Source organism: Cheilinus undulatus, linkage group 14 (assembly GCF_018320785.1).
Source record: "Cheilinus undulatus linkage group 14, ASM1832078v1, whole genome shotgun sequence".
Lineage (NCBI taxonomy): Eukaryota > Metazoa > Chordata > Actinopteri > Labriformes > Labridae > Cheilinus > Cheilinus undulatus.
In genome coordinates, this window is record NC_054878.1 from 32,402,171 (window position 1) to 32,416,207 (window position 14,037).

At 38.9% G+C, this 14,037-nt stretch overlaps 1 protein-coding gene across 1 annotated transcript in view; it reads right to left on the minus strand.

Moving 5' to 3' along the window:
- Positions 1–12,019, minus strand: part of lpgat1 (lysophosphatidylglycerol acyltransferase 1) — a 78,341-nt gene extending 66,322 nt beyond the window's left edge. Inside the window, exons 1-2 of the mRNA XM_041806003.1 lie at positions 11,438–12,019; positions 10,532–10,784 (exon numbers count right to left, since the gene is read on the minus strand). Coding sequence (XP_041661937.1) covers positions 10,532–10,769 — 238 coding nt within the window. The 5' untranslated portion in view covers positions 10,770–10,784; positions 11,438–12,019. The remainder of the gene's footprint in view (positions 1–10,531; positions 10,785–11,437) is intronic.
- Between the last annotated feature and the right edge of the window lie 2,018 nt (positions 12,020–14,037).

Here is a 14,037-nt window from a genome sequence, read left to right on the forward strand (position 1 = left end):
CCACACGGAGCTGAATTTAAGAGTATCCGCAAACATCTGTAACCATATTGGCACTTCATCCTCATAGGACCAGCATTTTGGGAGCCCGAAAATGCTACTTTCTGAAACCAGGTCCCAGAGTGAACAAATCTGTATACGCCAACTGTTTCATCTCTGTGCGTTCAACCTAGCACCACCCACCTGTGGCTCTTTCACCCCCTCATTCCCCACTCTCTCATCCCAGTTTCTTACTCTATATACTGTCCTATCTCTTCAATAAAGGCAAAGGCTCAAAACAAATCTTACAATAAAAAGAATTGTCAAAAATCATGTCTTGGCTGGTAAACTAAGAGTAAACTGATTGGATGGGCATTTTCAGTGTCTGTACCAAATACTTAAGGTAACTTTCATGGCCATTAAATCAACAGGATACATCAACATCCTGTGTCTGTGTGGAACTTTCAGTTTAAAGAGTGTTTTACTAGGCTGGATCAAGTTATCAGCCCCACTAAACAGCCTCCATGTTGGTTCAGTGGAGTAAATGGTTCTCATGAATTGCCTCTAATTTCTCATTAAAAGCTAAAAGCTCATTTAACCCCATCTGCTGCTTCTAAAAGTGTTTTGAATCAACTGCATTACATTAAAGAATATGGATTTGCATCATATGTTGTTTATCCATATCAATATTTCCCCAGTCTTTCTGCACACCAGGGACTGAAACATCCACCTCCACTTATGAAAACATGTTTAGGGCCTTTAGAACAAAAGTGATGCTAATTCCAATTCATACCAGGAGCTGGTAATGCAGCCCCCGGAGCTGCATTGCTATCATTTCACGTTGGTTCAGTTCACCTACTTCACTTGTACAACCAGACATGGCTGCATTTGTATCAGCATGTTTTAATGCACTACCTACATTAATCTTTAACCACCAAGACTACACAGTATCATGTCCAAAAATAAAAGCTTTCAAAAGTGCACAAAGATAATGCTTTTAGAGCCTCTTTTTACAACAGATCCTTTAGCATCTTCGTCCCCCATTTTTTTCACCAATTTCAGACTTTGCATCAATCCCAGAGCTTACAAGACATTTTTCAATATACTAACAGACATGACTCGATAAAGTTCTGCAATGCAACTGTGCGATCCAAAGGTCAATGAAATACACAGACTCATAAAGCTGTAAACTGTCTCGGTCTAACAGGTGCAGCAAAGATAATTCAGGGCAGTTAGGGAGATGTCAATCAAGTTTGATCTGTACACACCCACACGCAGTCCAGAGAATACGTCTAATCAGCCAAGTGACTGATAACACTTGTGTGGGTGCACCGTGGCTGTACAGAGGCTTCAACAACTGAAGAGCAGTTTCCGTTACAGCTTCCAAGTGAGATGGACCAACGCTGAATCTACTCAGGAGATTCCCAAAACAACACATCAGAAACATGATCATAATCAAACATTATCAAGAACGCTGAAATTAACATCATGTATAAACAAAAATGGTAAATAATCTTCTGGTATGGACAATTTGTTTCTCTATGAAGCTCTAAATATATATCTCACATAGGGGTGGGAATCACCAGCTGGCGCACAATGCGATACGTGATGTGATAAATTACAATGCATGATACAATACCCATAAATATAATATTATCACTTATCACAAATTAAGGGGTTTAGGGCTCTCTTTACTAAATGTCTATCTTTTAATTAGGCTATAAGTATCTTAATTTTTTTTAACATCAAATTCTTCTAACAAACAAGGGTGTGACAGAACATTGAAATGTCAATCATTGTCCTGAATTGAGTGATACACTCAGCAAATTTCAGGTGCCTAATATTGATACTATTATTTTAAGATAACCAAATAAAATACTGAGATTTCTCAGCCAGTTAGATTCTTAGGAGGGTAAGGTAAACAGAAGTTCATCACCAAAAGAAGCATCTGAAAGTTGAATAAAAGAAGAGAAAGAAGAGGGCGTCATCATGTCAGACAGCTGTGATATTCAGGTTAGACATGAAGCATGACAGGAGGGAAAATTGACATCAAATTGTAGGAAATAAGTGTATCAATGACAACTGCTACAATGTTCCTGACTCTGATGTAAACAACCACTAACTTACAGCTTCAGAAGCATCTTGTGGGGACAGCGTGATTTAGTCTAGAAAATGGGAAAAGGTTGTCCAAGGCTGTGTCAGGTTATACTCACATATAAAAAAGCACTAAGTGACAATATTTAGTACAAGAATGGTGCTAGCACATTAGCTACAGTCTGTTAACCAACTTTGCAGCATTGCATTGTGAAGTTGTTTGACTGTTACAGAGTTAAATTGGATTACAGAAAGTATTTACTAGACTTTGAACTGAATGTGAACTTGTTGGTCTAGGATAAGCGCTAGCTTTGATTTTGTTTTTTGTTTTTTTCCCTTCATACTATATTTACTATCGTACCTCCAGTACTTAAAATGATTACAAAATAGTTGTAATCGGAGGAACAACCATTTCTATAAAAACGATTTTGTTTAGCACAAAACTTTGCCTTCAGCTTGATAATCTATGGACCAACTTCACATTGAGACGGGGTCTGTTAAAATTTAAGAATGGCAAGAGCTAATATAAATACAAACCAAAATGGAATTAATTTCGGTCATACATGAAGAAGTAACCTTATCTGCCTTAACAGACATGAATCAGTGACATTATTGTCACACACCTGCCTGCTGCACACAGGAGAGACACAGAGCTGCAGACTGAGATCACATGCATGTAAATAAATGCATCAAAATCAACTATGATAATGTCTAAAACAATTACAACCAATGTCCAGACGTTACAGACATTACTGCCCCCCTCTGTAAAAACAAACAAAAGACTGGTATTTAATAGTTTCACACTGATTCTGTTATCCTGGCAAGTTAAGCCTTCAGTAGAGAGGAGGAGAAGCTTGTTAACTTAGTAAAACACTGAAAGGCAGAGTAATATTGCAGTTGTTATGGCAGGATTAGATCTGCCTTTGCCATACTCTCTGTGATACATGGTTATTAGGTGTGTGACGCGAGACCTTGTGAGATCAAAACGGCACGAGATTTCTCATCGTGGAAAAATCAATCTTGTAAGATCAATATTGCGCAGACACTTGGAGCAGCAGCTCTCCTTACAGAAAACAATACCAAACTGGAAGTGATAAAAGCTCACAAAGATGCCCTGGACACTTTAAAACTGTTGGTGAGAGAGCTAATGAAGAAACGGAGCTGATCCGGTATCCATTAAGATGACAGCTCCAACCCCCACCCCTTCCTCCATGTGTGCTACATGAGGCCGCACATGATCCGCCTATGCATAATAAGTTCATCATAACGATGTGAAATGATTAAATGCTGCTGCTGGAAACCTGTGCAGTCTCCATGAGGAGAATACAGCGTTTATTTAGTTCATGTATGCGTGCAGACTCGCTCATAGTGCCGGTGTATGTGACTTTGTAGCTTTAATTCAGTCATCATGTCTTCTCGTCTCACCGTCTGTCAGTCACACATCCATCAGCTGCTGGCTTTGATATCATCAGAAGCTTAACATTTGTAGCACGACGGACCGTTGTATACTGCAGCGGTAAACTTAGCAGAACAAACTCTGTCTGAGTGCCATAGTCCATTATTAGCTCCAAAAAGCGAAGTTCTAGCTCCATTTAAATGCACCATGTTTGCTGTCTGACAGCAGGCAGAGCAGAGACACATACTCGCTCACCAACTCACACACATTAACACACGCTCATCTGTGCGTCGTGTCCAATACGATCAAAGCTCATATGAGAAAAAAAAGACCACAGAACTATAAAATAATCTATTTCTCTAAATTACAGCAAATATGTTACTGACTGAGATTTATTTTGAGTGTTTTAATATGGACGTCCTTAAAGAGGATGAGAAATTGTTTGATTTTACTGATGCAGCTCTTTATATTTCAGTCTTGTCTCGTGAGTTAAGTGTGTCATCACACCCCTAATGTCATTCAATGAAGACTGCAGTCTTGTGTCTGGTCTCTCACCCATTTGCCTCTCAGGATGCGGTCTTTAAAGTAGGGGTGCAACGATTGCAATTTTATGGCCGATCACCAATCACCGATCTTTAAAAACCTGACCTGCCGATTCCGATTTTGGCTGATACCGATTTTTTTTTACAACTGACAGCATACACCTTCAATGTTCCAATCTTATTTTATTGAAAAACATTGAACAATACCCATGAAACAATACATACTTGTTGTTTTGACTGCACATGAAGTAGTTCTCTCAAATATAGATGAAAGGTTTAGAGCATTGCTGTCCAAACTACTAAATTATCAGTTCCTTTAGTCTTTCATTTTTCACATTTTAGTAGGTAATGGTAGATAAGATCGGTGGATAAGATTGGTTTCATATGTAAGGATCGGCCAATTGCCGATCCCCCAAAATTAAGGAAATCAGCACGATCAAAGATCACCAAAATAGTTTGGAAACTTTGTGCAGATTGTTAAAATAACTGATGGTTTAGAAAAACCTGATACAGTTTCATATAGGCCAGTAAGGCTTTTTCAGAACTAAATCTTAACTTTCAGTTTCCACAAATACCTGCTCAGCCAATGCAGAAGGAGAGGGGGTGAGTGAAAATACATCTCAAGTAGAATGCGATTCTCCAGATTTCTCAGCTTTAGCAGATTGGCAATTCGTTCTAGTTTTTCACAATCTAAGACTGTCGTATAGCGCACCCCTAGATAAACTATTCCTTCATGTAAAGGGATGTAAAACATCAGAGAAAAATCGGAAAAGGTCAATGTAGTTCCTTCAAGCCACAGTAACCTTATCTAATGTTGTTACTGTCTCAGGATAAGAGTCCAAAACTCATGTTTCCATTTATTCAATGCAAGACAATATTTCTGAAAAGCACCAAATACTTGAAGATAAAATTTCTTCCAGTTCATAAAAACCTGTAAAAATTTTGGGTAAAGACTAAAAAACCATCAAAGGAAACTAAGGAGTCAAAGTTATGCATTTGTTAAATGCAGACTGTGAAAAATCTGTTTGATGTTTATATATTCAGGTACATGGGAACATGAAAAAGCAGACTGCATGGTGTTTCATGTAAACCAAAAGACCGAACGCATCACTCAAACCCAAAGACAAGACTGCAATGTGTGCAATCTTAACAGTCATCATGTTTGATCTCCTCACAGGCCAGATACACACACAAACACACACTCCACTGCTGGAACATGCAATGAAGCCTTAATCCTGCTGGCTTTAGTGCACCTGTTTGTGTTCCCTGTTGTGTGTGTGACATTCTGATCAGGCCTCATACACTTCTGCTGTTTTAGACAACAGCAGGAAAAGGGGGTCAGGTCATATGACAATACAAATGACCACACCAACAATGATGCCATTGAACCAGGTGCAAGTTAACTGTATCTAAAACAAGTATTTCCATCCAGTGTGATCATGTTAGGTGCTTATAAAAGGGGTTATCTTTGCGTGTCACTCATCAAAAACTGTACTTCCCCACAAAACAGGAATCTCAATTTTCCTGTTGCATCTATTCTGTGTTGTCTAACCACTGTAAAAAAGAACTACGGCTACAATTAGAAACAATGCAGCTCTCTAACAGAGCTGTCACTTATTTCATGTCAAATGTATAATTGCACAAACATGTCAATTTATAATATTCCATCGATTGCAAAAAAGCTTGATTGCTACAGCCTCTCTCAAATAAAGCAGACTTTAAAGCAACTTTACAACTTTAAACAGTATGGTTTAAGAATAGATTTTAGGATATTAATAACATCTGTAAAGGCCGTACGAGTCATTCCTCACAGCTGGATCTCTGACTCTTTCTTTGAGGATCTCAGAGTGTGCACCAGCACACAGGATTCAGAGGTCTTTGGTCTGTTTTCATGCATAAATTTTGTGAAAATTTCCTGATATTCAAAGGATGGGCTGCATGTCAGAAGCAAGTATTTCACTTCATCTTTACATGGACTTTTTTCTTGCCAGCTTTCTGGTAAATTTCCATGTGAATTCTAAATGAGCTGATGCAGGAGCTGCTGCTTAATACTAGAGCTGATAGATATGAACTAAGATGCTATGACTATTTTTTACCCTTCGCAGTAACTATATCATACCAAATTACTGAAAAAAATAGAAGGGATAATGCATTTAAATGCATATTCAGGTGCTACAATCCCCACTTCTCCCCCTAAAACAAATTCTGATAGCACACCTAACACAAGTCTAAGCACAAGATCACAGAATTTGATGATCTTATCTTTTTGGCAACTATGGACTTTTATTATTAGGAACTTTTTGGAAATAGTGTGGTTATCATTTGATTTAAGATACCGGTGAGTGAATGGAGCTACAGTGTTCATAGCTTCTTCTCTGACCTTGTATAACACCACAGCCTGCTTCTTTTAATCATCATGGACTTAAAAAAGCAAGTCATCAGTTAAAACACATCTTCAAACAGTTGTTTAAGCCGTTGTATTACAGACTGTTGCAGCGCTGGGCTCAAGACAAAACATGTCAATCCGTTGCAGCTCAAAAGTTGTGTTACAGGTTGACAGAGATGCTGTGCAAAGTGAGCAAACTCACTCCATGTTGCAGCTATTACAAACATCAAACATGGAGAACTAAGAGCACAGGTTTTGCCTGTTTAATGCATTGCAAATTGACACGAGCGTATGGCGTTCAGTTTAAGAGCGAAACATACTGATGACATGACGTAGATATTGGTTTACCGCCCACCACTACTTTACACCGTTTGCTTTTTATACATTAAATTATATACATGTATTATTATACATTTTTACTTTCTGTACATTATTGCACTTTACCACTGTTGAAACTAAATGTTGCTTTGATTTAAAGGCAGAAACTGTCACTATAGTGCCAGACCTTGTCCTTTAATCCCTTACTTGGATTTCTGCACCATCTTTTTAACATCTGATAAAGAAATCTTCCAACAGAGTGATGCACAAGAGAATATGCAACTCTAAGTTTTCAGGGGCAGGCTGTGTGTGTAAAAACAACTTTAGAGTCTGGGCTGAAAACTACAGCAGCACTTTCTGTCAGTACTTTTTGTGAGACTATCAAGTGCCTGGATGAACCACAACCCACTCTTATCCCCCCATCAAGCTTACCATTTAGTCTTAGATTGTATCAATATAGATAGCTGCTACATACAAGTTAAGCTGTGTACTTATTTAGTGCCTGAAACAGCTTTGCTCTGATTCAACACTGTACCCTGTCTTTGATATTATAGCTGGAAAATTCACACCTAAAGAACAAAAGTCTGATCTTGTTTAAGTGTGGAACAACGCTCCATGTACACACCCTTGTTTAATTAGGCAAAAACATCCAACAGTCCTGCCGTAGGCGTGAAGAGAGTGGCTTAAAGTTGAGTTCCAGGTAATGAGATGGTGAAACATTTGGTACTTCACAGCTGAGAATTGCAAAATGAGTTCACCTCACAATGTCAAACATTTTCTCAAACTACGCCTGTATGAGAAGCTTAAAATTTGACTTCTTAAACACTGGACTGTGTTGAAAAGGAAAATGTTTTGTTTTTTGTTTTTTTTCAATTTAAGAGCTTTTTTGGTACAAACTGTCCCAACAATAAAATGCGAACGTCACCATTCTGAGCTGATAACAAAGTCAAATATCTACAAAGCAGCATTGTTCTGCTTCTGCTGTGAAGGTGATGCAACATCCTTCATGTGTGATGGTTAACTAGAGCTCAGCTTCCAGACTGTACTGTGTCATCATTGTTTCTCTGACAAACATCAAGTACGCTGACAAAACGGCTACAAGAAAGCAAGAAAATGCTCTGTCTGTAAAACTAATGCCTCTCATTTATCAATGTTTAAAATAAATGTTAAAAGGAGGGATTTTACATGAACCTACACAGGCATTTATCTTTTCTAATATTAGGCATGACGCTTGAGTCTGTTTTCTGATATATTTAACTGTATCTGTAAATTGCATCAGCCAGTCCTCAGCATGCCAGGTTGTTTAAATTTAAAACCAGTGGTATAAATATACACACACAATACCCTGTGGCTTTTATTTGGGAGGAAGGGGGAGAAAATATGTGCTACGAATGTGACAGAAAAAGCCATGACCTTGGGTGAAACCTTGGCATCCAAACAGAATGTGTTGTCCAGACTCTGAGGTCACTCACACAGAGCAGGATGCTGCTGTCTTTTGAGGGAAAGGTAACAGAGTGCAATGACCCATCCTTGTTGAATCGTCCTTGTGTTTGGGTCACAACGCTGATGGTCGCACATGCAGTTGCACTGCTGTGACCTGAATGCTGACCCCTCCACTAAAACAGTTTACATAAAGCTGCTTTTACGCGGGCGGAATTCAAAACAAGTCATCATTCTGTGCGACCATATACAAGATTTAATACTCAGCAAGCATGCCTCCGCATAAAATGAAGGGCAGTACCTTTAAAGTGACTCTTCAGTGCAGGTGTGCATGCGGCTATACTCCCTTTTAGCAAGGTGTACCTTGTATAATACAGTGCAACCAATTTATCGCCTTTAAAAGTTCATTTTGGCCTCTTCAGATTATGTTGACATTGCACTAAGGTTGTTACAAAGTTTCAGTACAAATCAAACAAACTCTGTAATGATCAAAAGCATCAAAAAGCACTCAGGCTTTCATTTAATTTCAGCTCTTTACTTAAATTTAAGCTGTTAAAAGTAAAACAGAGCTGCAAGGATCTATTAAATTCTATGAGTTGGACAATAACATTGACAATGTTTAATATATGAAGCATTTCCAATGTTTTTGTGGAACTTAGATTACGTGCAGTGGTTTGTCTGCAATTACTGGTAATTAAAACAGGGGCATCAACTAAAATAGGCTTCTATTTTTGTTGCCATCGTTTCAAAATGAATATCTTTCAACTTTGACTACTGCTCCAAAGTTAAAAATTCTGCTATCATGAGAAACCTTTATCCTCAGACACAACTCAGCCATATTTCATGACACAATCATCTCAAATGATTGGTTCATTTATCCAAACTATCATCTGACACCATATTGCTCCTTCATAATGGTACGAACAGAGAAAGATACATTTTTATGCAACTGTTCGTACTTAAAGCACATTGTCTGGTTTGTGTCGGAATAAGGAGCACATATGGCGCTGGTAGCCTGGTGAAGCCTCATGCACAGAGGCTCTTGTCCTCTAAGCAGACAGCCCAGGTTCAAATCTGGCCTGTGGCTTCTTTCCTTTAAGTCATTTCCCACTCTGTCCCCAGTTTTCAACACCATTCACTGTCCTCTCTCTCAAATAAAGGCATAAACAAGACAAAACATGAATCCTTAAAGTAAGAAGCACACATTGGATGAACCAAAATACATTAAAATGTACACTTTTCTCATACAAAGCCCCAGATCTCAAATAAACCTGTGTATTATATCTGAGTTTGACTGTAGCAACCATTCACAGGATATAGCTGCCTGTCCTTCCACTTCCATGTGTGTTCAATCAAAGTGTGTAACTCATATTGCTCAACCAAAGTCCAGGTGTTCTATAGGCCGAAAGCTCTGCATTATTAATCAGTACACCTTGTTGCTCCCCATGTTCACCACTTAACAGTTTGTAAGCAATTTGCTCGAAGCACAGTGCAACCGAACACCACTGACGGCCTGAATCACTTCAACATATTCAACCAGGCAGCTGAAAGGGGCAAACAAGCACTGAAAATGTAGTGCTGTTCCACTTACATGTGTGTTAACTCAGTGTTATCAACATTGAGAAATCTTGACTTTTGGTAATCGAATTAACTAGAGCCACATGTAACAAATTTCTCTCTTACTGTGTCTATAAATGAGTACAAAGTGTTGCAAATATTAATGCAATCCAATGCCATATCTAAGGTTCAGGGGTATATTTTGTAAAAGAACCGGACAAAGGGGGAGTGGAAACAGATGTGGGTCCACATTAATTCAATTGAGGGGTCCTGGTTTTTATATCTTAACAATCTGCATAACAGACAGAGGTAACCAGTTTCTCAATTTGGAGAAGCTGTTGTTCTGACGATATAGTTTGACGCTTTTCTCGCACTTGATGACAACAGTAGACTGTGCTGTCTAACAATATTGTGTTTACAATTTTTGATTCAGAAATCAGTGATAGAGGCATGCCTTTTACAAGCTTCAATCTTTGCTAGGATAAGGAAACAGCATCAGAACATCATAATCATACAGCATACAGAGTATTGTGTCTTCTCTCTGTGTTAGGAGAGTTTAGGGTTTGTGGGAATAGGTTCTGAGCATCAGTGTCTTCTGGCCTTTCAAATATCTGCACATGTATTTTTGTCTCGGTGGCTCCAAGGTAAATACATGCAGCCTAAACCAGAACTAAGGAGAAACCCCACTGATTTTTGACTTTATCTCGAGCATACCTTTTTACCAGTAAGCGATCACCACTGAGTCCAGCATGCAAATGTATCTTTGCATGCAAGGCAGCACATGGAACAATGGCACTGTGTATAAATCATGAACTGCCTTACCTGTATAACCTGCGATCCAACCCCATGAAGACACCATGGCCAGCAACCATTTGAACATGATTCCTTCAATGTGCCAGAAAGTGGAGCTGTCCCATATTCTCAGCGGCTGCAGAAGCAGCAGGTATAAGCAGTAGGATGGGATGGCTACACAGTTGTTGAAGAACATAAACACAAAACGGAGCACACACCGGAGCAGAACCCAGCCCAGTTTGCCGGCCCCGTCCAAGAGCTGTGCCATCCTGATACACGCCGTCTGAAACAGAGACACAAACAGCACGTTAAGATCTCAGCTCGGCTGACAAAAGACAAGACGAGTCATGTGTGCAAACAACGTTATCCTTACTGTAAACAAAGCGATGGGCCCCGAGCAGGACACTGATCTACTTAATAAGCCGATGTTACACCGCACACAGTGGAAACATGCAGGGGTGAGTCTGCCTCTGACCGACTGAGGGTGAGGCTGTTTCACTGAATTTCAGTCAAATGCACACGTAGGGGACGCTATCTCCAGACTATTACTCAAGAGGATTTATCCAGCACTGTAGCTTTGCTAGGTTATTCGTGACTTTCTGCAAGCTAGCTGCCTAGCCTTTAAAGTAATGCATGCCGAGACAGGACCATAAAAGGACCAGGGCACAAGCACTTCAAGACATGCTAGCTAGCTGAGTTAGCATAACGGGAACAGATAGAAATGTATCAGGGTTGTCAGCCAGTGTACTCTAACACTGTGAATCACACGGACACATGCAGTGAATGTAGATACGGAGCTTAAACATTAACGAGGCAATATACTAATTGCTAGCTTGATGTATGAAGGCTGGTGCAAAGCGCAATATCCGTGTGTCTCCTCCAGAAAATAGCCCGCGCCTGTGATACAGTAAAAGTCTGGTAGCTCGTGTTACTCACCCAATTACTGTCGCTGAAGCATCCAAGGACGGTCAGAGATGTAGCTAATTGTTGAAGCGAGATAAATTATGTCACGTGCAGCTAACCTTAACGGTCAAGTTAGCATTTTTTGCTAGTTAACATGGCCAGCCTCTATCAAATCAAAGGACAGAGGTGGAGATATCCGATAACGTTAAGAGAAACTCCGTGCAATAAAACCGCCACTGCACCCATTTAGCTAACGTTATCCCGGGCTGCTCGGGCACAGTCAATCCCAGCGGGCACTGTTAGCTCGCTAGCTCGCTAGCAAGCAACTCCACTTCAGCGTCGCTGGCTCCATCTCAGTCCGAGACACCGGGATAAATCCACTGATGCATCATCATCATCATCGTCATCATCAGCTAGCTACAGAGCTGCAGTTAGCGCATATGGTCGCGAGGCAGTTCGGGCTGGCCTGGGAGCGATGATGATGTTTCGACAAACGCCACACAAAATAAAAACTGAACACGCACATCAAGCTCCGAGAACAGCGATTTTTCGTTTCTAGGCTGGCAGGACCCGTTATCTTCCTCCAGACCCGGATTCACACCGCGTCAATGTACACAAAAGATCAAACGTGTTAGCCCGGGAGCGAGCTCGAGTCTCCTTCAAAATAAAAGTACGACGTTGTTGAAATTGGTACTCGAAAACTCAGTGTATATTAACTAAATTATCAGGAATTGTCCCACTGTTGTTCTTAAAAATATATAATTTTTTAGAATATTCCATAAAAAGCTCCCCCAATTCTTTTTAAATAATCCCTTAATGTGTCAGTGAAACTGCATCATAAAACTTAAACATTACACTAAAACGTATCCAAAAATTTCAGCGCAAATTCCAAAAGATTCACAAATATATTCCACAAGATTCCATGAAATCGAGTGCAAGCTTAAATAAAAGTTCCACCAAAAGTTTTCCATCCATTGAAAAACTTTCCTTACCAAAACCACATATTACCCCAAAATTTCAAAGAAACTACCTTAAATTTTTGTGGAAATTCTCACACATATTTTTAAAATACATAAAAATATATGCTGTATATTATAAATATATAATCACCCCCAAATTTCTTTAAATTCCACAAATGTTTCAGTGAAACTTTATCAGAGCCTAAAGATTCCAGTAAGAAATTACACCCAAAATTTCATGTAAATTCCCGAAAATGTTCAAAGCAAATTACCCCCTAGAATTTCAAAGCACTTTCCCTCTAAAACCTCAAAGCAAATTCCACCTAAAAAAGCACGAATATATTTCATAAAATTCCATTTAAATTTCTGAAAATTCCCTCAAACATACAAACATTTCCCCTGAATTTTTCAGAAAAAAAACGGAATATCTCTAAGGAACACTTCCCTTTCCCAAATTCACAATCAAATGGCCAAAATCAACAAAAACACTCCCCACATTTCCGTGAAAATACCAAATAAATCCTAACTAATTCACCCCAAAAGAGTTCAAATAACATTAAAATACACATTTTAAAAATTTACACAAAAGTTCCTGAAAATTCCCCCTCAACGAATTCAAATTCCCATGAAAAATACCAAAATTTCACAGCAAATTTCCCCCCAAAACGGATGTCTTTAAAGTAAATTGATTAAACATTCAAAAGAATATTCAAAAAAATTTTTAAAGTAGCTAATATACGAAATTATGTTGGAAAGCCAAAATGTAATGTTCATTTATCTACATGCAAGGACTTTAGAGGTTATAACCTCTAAATTTCCAAGTATTTCAGAAACGTTCAGCGCATCGTTTATTTTGAAAGGCACAAGCGGAACTCCTACTATTATTTCGTCTCACTTTACGCTTTTGTCGTTCACCTGACGCCAGCTTGTAGCCATGAAGTGCGCAGACTCTCATGTCAAGTAACGACGGTTTCTGTGTCCGAGAACAAGAAAACGCTGTCATTTTTTTTAATTGTGCGACTGCACCTTATGTCTTCTGGAGTTTTTTAGACGACAATTTACAGATGACATCATCAGTGTGGGCGCGTGAGTTCACCAGCGGAATGAACGTATGATGTTAAATTGCGGGAAAACAGCGCGTAGACTTAATGAAGAGAGTGTGCATCATTATTAAAGCATCTTCTAATATGATTTACATTAAGTTCGTGTTGATTGTGTTTTAAATAGCACTAGGTCAGAAAATTAAAAATGCAAATGTGATATTAAGTTTTGCACTGTTTGAATTATAACGTATGCAAAAAATCAAATATATCATCTTAATTCAGAGAAGCCAAGAGCAGAGATTTTTAGTGCTCCTCAGACAATGACATCCAGTTAATGACTGTGTTCTGCCCTCTGATGGCCCTTTGTGATATTACACTTTATGTGGACATGATAAATCCAAGGACATTCAGTACTAAACTGTCCAGGAGATTACTGCATGCATGAAATACTACGGGATTAAGAAAATGGACAGGAAATTTAAAGTCATTTTGATTTTTTTCTGGAGGCTGACATTTATGCTGAAAGTCTTACTAAACTGCTTATATTGGAAAATAATATTACTTGGGTTTTGGGTATCAGTGAAAGAATTGTATTTCCCCCTGTCCTTTCACACAGGGTTAAGATTTTTTG